We start from the raw sequence: 8,890 nt of genomic DNA on the forward strand, positions 1-8,890 counted from the left end.
TAGTAGATTAATAGTAAATTTTTGTGAATCTAAATTTTATTTAAAAATTTATTGTTGATCAGTAAATTATTATATATAAGGTGAATTTAAACTTAAGTTATTTACTTAAATGAATGAGTAAGCTAACTACAATAAACTCAAATTAGTTTTTGTAATATAAATATGCGAGTAATTTAACCCCTAAAATTTGAAATCAGATTTAATTTGATCCTTAAAATTTTAATGGACTCAAATTGGACTTCAAAATTTATAATTGTGACTCACATTAACTCTTGAGAAAATCTTCTTTAACAACGTGTTGATTTAGTATATTAATTCATTGTAATTTACATTTCTCACCCAAATTTCATGTTATTAAGATTTATTAGAGCTCTAGAAGTTTGATTGTTGCTTCCAGAGCCGCAATAATTTTTAAATTGAACTTGTTATTATCGTCTTTTTGAGAATGTTGGGGAGCCAATGAAACTTCTAGGAAGTCTAGTAGATCTTAGTCACATAGGAGGTCTAGTAGATTTTAGTCACATAGAATCTAAGCGAAGAGTCCAAATCTGGAGGAAGATCTGGGAGCTACTATGGAGGAAGAGGTGCATAACCATGTTGGAGAGGAAGCTGGCAATCATGTTGGGCAAGAGAGGAGAGTCTTAGGCTCCTACATCAACCAAAATCCAGGAAACTGTGGCAGTAGCATTCTGAAGCCAACAATCCATGCTAACAACTTTGAGTTGAAACCTCAACTTATCACACTTGTTCAGAATAATTGTTCATATGGAGGGGGTGCCCAAGAGGACCTAAACCAACATCTCACTATATTCTTGAGGATATGCGACACTATAAAATCCAATGGTGTACACCCGGACACCTACAAGCTACTCTTGTTCCCTTTTTCACTCAGAGATAAGGCAGCAAAGTGGTTGGAGGCATTCCCCAAGGAGAGCTTAACCACTTGGGAGGAGGTCGTGAATAAATTTCTAGCAAGATTCTACCCTCCACAGAGAGTCAATAGATTGAGAACTGAGGTGCAAACCTTCAAGCAGCAAGATGGTGAAACATTATGAGGCCTGGGAGAGGTTCAAGGACTTGACAAGGAAGTGCCCTTCGGATATGTTCAACGAATGGGTTCAACTACACATCTTCTACGAAGGGCTATCATATAAAGCAAAGAAAGCTGTGGACCACTCTTCAGGGGGTTCACTTAACAAGAAGAAAATTATTGAAGAGGCCATAGATGTCATTGAGATTGTAGCCAAAAATGAATACTTCTATACTTCATAAAGAGCTCAAAAGAGAGGAGTGTTGGAACTCAACTCTATGGATGCCTTGTTAGCAAAAAACAAGGCAATTGCAGTATAGCTAGCAGCCTTAACAAAGAAGGTAGAGGCAAGCCAAGTCTCAGTTGTCCAAGCTCAAGCACCACCACAAGAAGAAGATGCACCAAAAGCTGAATATGAATGGGAGCAGGCAAACTATGTGAACAATCCCTCTAGACCACCATATGACCCAAACTTTAAGACATACAACCCAGGTTGGAAGAACCACCCAAATTTTAGGTGGGGGAACCAACAAGACCACAAACTATACCACTCCAATCATCACAACAACCACAACTCTAACCACCAATTAAGTAACAACAGACCTTACCACAACTCACAAAACACATCTATCACTCTACACAACAAATACACAACAACCACCACCAAGATACATCAACCCCCACCATGCAACCATTTGAAACCAACAATAGTTTCTCAAAATTGGAGGCAGCCATAGCACAATTGTCAACGCAACTGACCAGAACTATCTCCACTATTTTGGAAAGACAGCTACAAGCTGACAGAAAAATAGATGCTAACCAGGAAGAGGTCAAATCCAACATAAAGAATCAAGGGGCAGCAATTTCAAAGTTGAAGGCACAGCTAGGGAGCTTGTCTAAGCAAATACCCATGTCTACACATACCTTTCCTAGTGACACCATGGCTAACCCAAGGGGAGAATGCAAGGTTATAACACTAAAAAGTGGGAAGGTTGTAGAAGAAACACCCCCAAGCCAAAGCCACCAAGAAGAAGAAGCTACAAGGGAACCTAAAACCACGAAAGAAGAAGAGACCCCTGCATCATCCCCACCAAAGCAAATCCTGAAGCCTTATGTGCCGAAGGCACCCTACCCACAAAGACTGAGGAAGGATGGCAAAGACAGCCAGTTCTCTAGATTCCTAGAAATCTTCAAGAAGCTCTAGATCAACATACCCTTTGCTGAGGCACTAGAGCAAATGCCGCTCTATGCCAAATTTTTAAAGGAGCTCATGACAAGGAAGAGGAATTGGGGAGAGAAAGAGACTGTAGTGCTCACTGAGGAGTGTAGTGCCATAATACAAAAGAAGCTTCTCCAAAAACTGAAAGATCCTGGGAGCTTTCAAATCCCCTGTATCATTGAAGATATGAACATTGAGAAGGCATTATGTGATCTCGGAGCAAGCATAAACCTCATGTCTTTAGACATGATGAAAAGAATGAGAATAGAAGAAGCCAAGCCAACAAGGATGGCACTTCAATTGGCTGACAGAACGTTTAAATTCTCCCATGGTGTGGTGGATGATCTATTGGTGAAAGTGGGGTAATTCATCTTCCCAGCTGATTTTGTTGTGCTTGACATGGAGGAAGAATCCAACACATCAATCATCCTAGGAAGGCCATTCCTAGCTACTGTTGGAGCCATAATTGATGTTCAAAAAGGGGAGCTAGTCTTGAGATTACATGAAGAGAAGATGGTTTTTAATGTCTTCAAGGCAATGAGCTACCCCAAGGAAGCCATTGGTAAATGCATGATGGTGGATACCATTGAAAACTTGGTTCAAGGATTCCTAGAGGAAGAAAAATGTGAAGAAACCCAAGAGCAAGATCAACAAGTCTCATGTGGCGAGTTACCACTGGAGGCTATGGACAAATCAATCATGATGGATAAGCCAAGCAAGAGGGAATTGGAGGCACCAAAGTTGGAACTGAAGAGTCTACCCCCAAGTTTGAAATATGCTTACTTGGGTGATAACAATACATACCCAGTAATCATTAACTCAAATCTGAATGAGGAACAAGAAGAGGAGTTAATCCAAGTGCTGAAACAACATAAGGATGCTATAGGTTGGACACTTGCAGATCTAAAGGGAATCAGTCCTTCAATGTGCATGCACAAAATCCTACTTGAGGAGGGTGCAAAGCCCTCAAGACAGCAACAGAGAAGGCTGAACCCAACAATGAATGAGGTGGTCCAAAAAGAGGTGTTGAAACTATGGCAAACAGGGGTGATTTACCCTATCTCATACAGCCCTTGGGTAAGCCCTGTCCAAGTGGTTCCTAAGAAAGGAGGGATCACTGTTGTACCAAATGAGAAGAATGAACTAATACCTATAAGAATAGTGACCAGATGGTGCATGTGCATTGACTATAGAAAACTTAATGAAGCCACCCGGAAAGACAACTTTCCCCTACCTTTCATGGACCAGATGCTTGAAAAACTCGCAGGACATGAATATTACTGCTTCCTGGATGGCTACTCTGGCTACAACCAAATAGTTGTAGACCCCAAGGATCAGGAGAAAACCTCTTTTACTTGTCCCTATGGAGTCTTTGCTTATAGGAGAATGCCCTTTGGATTGTACAATGCACCTGCAACATTCCAAAGGTGCATGCTCTCCATCTTTTTAGACATGATTGAGAAGTTCATATAAGTGTTTATGGATGACTTCTCTGTGTTTGGGGATTCATATTCTGATTGCCTACAACATCTTGCCATGGTGCTAAAGAGATGCCAAGAAACCAACCTGATTTTAAACTGGGAGAAGTGCCATTTCATGGTAACTGGAGGGGTGGTTCTTGGTCATAAGATCTCTAAAAAGGGCATAGAAGTAGACAGGGCAAAGGTGGAAGTAATTGAGAAGTTGCCTCCACCTTGAAATGTCAAGGCAATTAGAAGCTTTTTGGGACATGCTGGGTTCTATAGGAGGTTTATAAAAGATTTTTCAAAGATTGCCTCAAATACCCCCTTTGTTTTTGATAGAGAGTGTATGTTAGCCTTTGATGAACTTAAAAATAGACTTTCCTCTGCACCTATTATAGCACTACCTAGTTGGGATCTACCCTTTGAACTGATGTGTGATGCATCTGATTTTACTGTTAGTGCTGTTCTAGGACAAAGGAAAGGCAAGCTAGTGCATGTTATTTACTATGCTAGAAAAATCCTCAATGAGAATCATAGGAACTACACCACTACAGAGAAGAAACTTTTAGCCATAGTCTTTGCTTTTGATAAGTTTAGATCATATCTTATTGGCTCAAAAGTTACTATTTTCACTGATCATGCGGCCCTCAAATATCTATTGACCAAGCAAGAATCCAAGCCTAGGTTGATATGGTGGATCCTGCTACTTCAAGAATTCAACATAGAGATCAAAGATAAAAGTGGGGCAGAGAACAAGGTGGCTGACCACCTCTCAAGAATTCCACATAAAAAAGATGAAGCACAACAATTTGAAGTGAATGAATGCTTCCCTGATGAGCACTTGATGATGATTCAAGAAAGCCCTTGGTTTGCCGACATAGCCAACTTCAAGGCTATTGGGGAGTTGCCCACCAACATCAACAAACACATGAGGAGGAAGCTATTCAATGATGCTAAACACTACATCTGGGATGAGCCATACTTGTTCAAAAAGGGTGTTGATAGAATCTTGAGGAGATGTATTTCACAAGAAGAAGAGCAAGAAGTGTTGTGGCAATGCCACAGATCTGCATATGGAGGCCATTTTAGTGGAGAAAGAACGGCAGCAAAGGTGCTCCAATGTGAATTCTTTTGGCCAACAGTATTTAAAGATGCTAAGGAATTGGTGTCAAGGTGCAATGAATGCCAAAGAGCTAGCAATCTACCCAAGAAAAATGAGATGCCATAGCAGTTTATCCTAGAACTTGAGTTGTTTGATGTATGGAGAATTGACTTCATGGGTCCTTTCCTTACCTCATATGCAAACAAGTACATTCTAGTGGCAATGGACTATATATCTAAGTGGGTGGAGGCCATTGCAGCACCAACAAATGATAACAAGGTAGTCATAAACTTTCTTAGGAGGAACATCTTCAGTCGATTTGGAGTCCCAAGAGCTCTTATTAGTGATGGAGGGAGCCACTTCTGCAATAGACCATTGGAAGCCCTCCTCTTGAGATATGGAGTAAAACATAAGGTTGCAACACCTTATCACCCTCAAACAAGTGGGCAGACAGAGGTATCCAATAGAGAGCTAAAACGGATCCTAGAGAAAACTGTGGGAGCTTCAAGAAATGACTGGTCAAGGAGGCTGGACGACGCTCTTTGGGCATATAGGACATCCTTCAAAACACCAATAGGGATGACCCCATATCAGCTGGTGTATGGGAAGGCATGTCACCTACCCTTTGAGTTTGAACACAAAGCCTTTTGGGTACTCAAGCTGCTAAACTTTGATAGCAATGCTGCTGGGGAGAAAAGGATCTTGCAACTATAAAAATTAGAAGAACTCAGATCTCAAGCATGAGAATGCCAAAATCTACAAGAAAAAAGCTAAGAGGTGGCATGATCAAAAGATAGCAAGAAGAGAGTTTGTAGAAGGTCAAAAGGTGCTACTATACAACTCAAGACTCAAATTCTTCCTAGGAAAGCTTAAGTCTCGATGGTCAGGACCTTTTACCAAACTTAAAGTATCCCCCTATGGTCATGTAGAGCTCATGGAGGACAAAACTCAGAGAACTTTCACTGTAAATGGCCATAGACTCAAACACTACTTGGGAGACTCTTTGGAGGAGCAGAGAGTGAGCTATAACCTCAACTAAAGATGGAGGAATGTCAAGCTAATGACATTAAAGAAGCGCTAGTTGGGAGGCACCCCAACATTCATATCCTTTTGATTTCCTGCTTTCTAGAAGTAGTTTTAGAATTGCCAATTTAGAGAGTTTAAGTTCCAGTTTAATACCTTTGTTTCTCTTGCTTTCTTAGAGTAGATTGTAAGTAATAGATTAGGTAGTTTAAATATCAGTTCCAATGTTTGATAGTTGGTAATTCTTCAATGTGTTTTCTTTTCTTTGTTTTCTTTTTTCTGAAAATGCAATTTGATGAACACACTTATTGATGATGAGTGATTGGGCCGAGAACTAGCTAAAAAGCCAAGTTTGGTGTGGCCGCTAACCCACTTAATCTAGGCTTACAACCCTTTTTGAATGCATTAATTTTGAGATTAAGCCCAAAGATTAAGTTTGGTGTGGTCACCACCATATGATGTCCACATAGCGAGCCCATCATGTTCTTAATCTGAATGCATTAAGTAAATTGGCTATGCATACAAGGTCACCTTAATGTGTTCAGAAGGAGTTAAAGAATGTGAAAGAAATGAATTTAATTCACCTTTATGAACACATTAAATACCCAATGATAAAACCAATTTATTAGATGCAAGAGAATTAAGTTTGGTGTCCCAAGGGACACTCATCAAACGCATTTCAATTATATGTTATAAAAAAAGAATATAAATGGGTTCTTTTCACTTATGGTATTTCGGTTTTTACTTTCAGGAGAGAGGATGGGGCCCACATGATTGATAGCTCATCAAGGAAGGAGTCAAAGTGTACTTGCACTTTGGAACTCAACACGTGCAAATAATCAAAAGAAAAGAAGGGTTGGCACCTCTTCCCACGCTAGGCGCCACTTTCCAAGTGGAAAAAGATAAATTGTTTTTAAATCCCACCACAACCCTCCCTTCGAACCACCACCTCTTACCACTATAAAAGCCAAATACTTTCCACCACTCTTCACACTTCAACCCACCCTAAAGTTCACACGCGAAGGAACCCTCTTCTCTCTTTTCTTTCTCTTTTCTTCTACTTGATTAGGGACAATCAAGTCCTAAATTTGGTGTTGTGGAGCAAATCCTTGCTTTGCTCCATGTTCTCTACCCCTTCTTCCAATTTTTTTAACCCTTCACACTTTTTTCTCACCCAATGGCACCACCAAGAGCCTCATCATCAAAGAAGAGAAAGACCAAGGAACCAACTTCGGGATCCTCTGCAAGCAACAATGAATACAAGTTTCTCTCATCATTCAACCAAAACCAATTTTATGGTTGGGTGAGTGAGAGACAAATTATTCCCAAAATTGGCTTCCAACTTGGCAAAAATGAGCACCCCGAGATCAACCGGGAAATCAAAAACAGAGGATGGGCACTCTTGTGCAACCCACCAAGGAAGGTGGTGGAAAGCTTGGTTAGAGAATTCTATGCCAATGCAGTGCCCCAACCTAGGTAACCTTATGGATATCTGAGCTATGTTAGGGGGGAAAGCCATTGATTATAGCCCCTCCAACATAGACAAAATGTTGATGGTAAGACAAACAAACTCCACCCGGAGTTATGAAGAAAGGATCAAGTAGCAGGACCCAGGATTTGATGAAATCTTCAATAAAATTTACGTGCTGAATGTGCAGTGGATTAATGACAAGGATGGAAGGCCCAACCAGCTGAGGAGAAGATATTTGAGCCCCCAAACTAGAGGGTGGCTAGACTTTGTGAGAAGGTCTCTGATTCCCACATCCAACACTTCAGATGTGACTAAAGAAAGAGCTATGCTCATATACAGCATAATGAAGGGAGAAAATGTCAATGTTGGGGAGATGATTGCCAACAACATCAACAAAATACTGAAAAGTACCAAAGATAGCTCAAGGTTGGCGTTCCCCAGCATCATCCAAAGGCTATGTGATGAAGCAGGGTTGAGAAAATTATTGATGAAGTCATGGTGGAGCAAGACAAGCCTATAACTACCAAGAAGATGGCCAAGGTGGTAGCTGTTAACCCACTTCAAAGAGCCAGGGAGCATAGAGCTCATGCTCATGAGCCACAAGGGCAACCTCAATAAGAAGAAGAGGCTGGAGATCAACCACTTCACCTAGCACTTCAACCACCACCATACCACCATTACCAACAATTTCCTGAAGGTGTCAATCGGGAGCAGTTACAAGGAGACATACACCAAATGAGAGGAGACATACACCACTTGAGAGAGGATGTCAACCTACTCAAACAGCAACAACAACAATGGGACCACATGAATGAGAACATACAACATCTCCAAGGAAGTATGGAGCAATTGAAGGAGCAGCAAGAACAATGTGACTGGGGTGAAATGCATGGTGCACTCAATAAAATAGTGGAGTAAAATAAATGACATTAGAGGAACCTTGCTAAGTTTAGGCATCTTTATGATGCTAGGACCATTTCAAGGAGACAGTATGATATCAACACACAAGCGAAGCTGAATCACTTTTGCAACACTGTGGCAGCCTTAAACCCCAGATACCCAATATTCATGCAGGGAATGGAGGAGTTAAGTGCCAGACAAGAGGAAATTCTGGCTAAGCGTAAGGAGGATGAAAGGAACTACATGAGGAGGCTTGGATTTTGGAAGTCCAAGGACACAAAGGCACAAGATGGATCCTCCAAGAAGAATGGTGATGACTCTTCCCCTTCCAAAAAGAAAGACAAAGAAAAAGGGCCAATGAACTGAAGCTGCTCAAGGTTGTTAAGTCCCATGGTTGCCATTCCTAAAATTCTGAATTTACGTTTAGTTCTTTTTATGTTTTTATTTGATAATAAGTTGTAATACTAGGATAGTTTATGATTCCTTAAAGTCTTTTATGAGTCTTTTATATTTTCAAGAAAGAAAGTGCAATGATGTTTGAAGTCCCATAATCATCAATAAAAGAAGTAGTTTGTTTCCATAAGAGTCTATGGTGAGTTGTTGCAAAAATAAGAGTAAAAGAGATTAAGACCAAGTAAGGGTGTTCAAAACCAAGAGATAAAGGAACTAAGTGCAGGGCCAT

At 40.5% G+C, this 8,890-nt stretch overlaps 1 protein-coding gene across 1 annotated transcript; it reads left to right on the top strand.

Annotated features, from left to right (window-relative positions):
• Positions 1-2,267: 2,267 nt before the first annotated feature.
• Positions 2,268-2,615, top strand: LOC130940000 (uncharacterized). The gene has a single exon (XM_057868058.1). The coding sequence runs from the start codon at positions 2,268-2,270 to the stop codon at positions 2,613-2,615; it is 348 nt and encodes a 115-aa protein (XP_057724041.1).
• The last annotated feature ends 6,275 nt before the right edge of the window (positions 2,616-8,890 follow it).

Source organism: Arachis stenosperma, chromosome 7 (genome assembly GCF_014773155.1).
Source record: "Arachis stenosperma cultivar V10309 chromosome 7, arast.V10309.gnm1.PFL2, whole genome shotgun sequence".
NCBI lineage: Eukaryota > Viridiplantae > Streptophyta > Magnoliopsida > Fabales > Fabaceae > Arachis > Arachis stenosperma.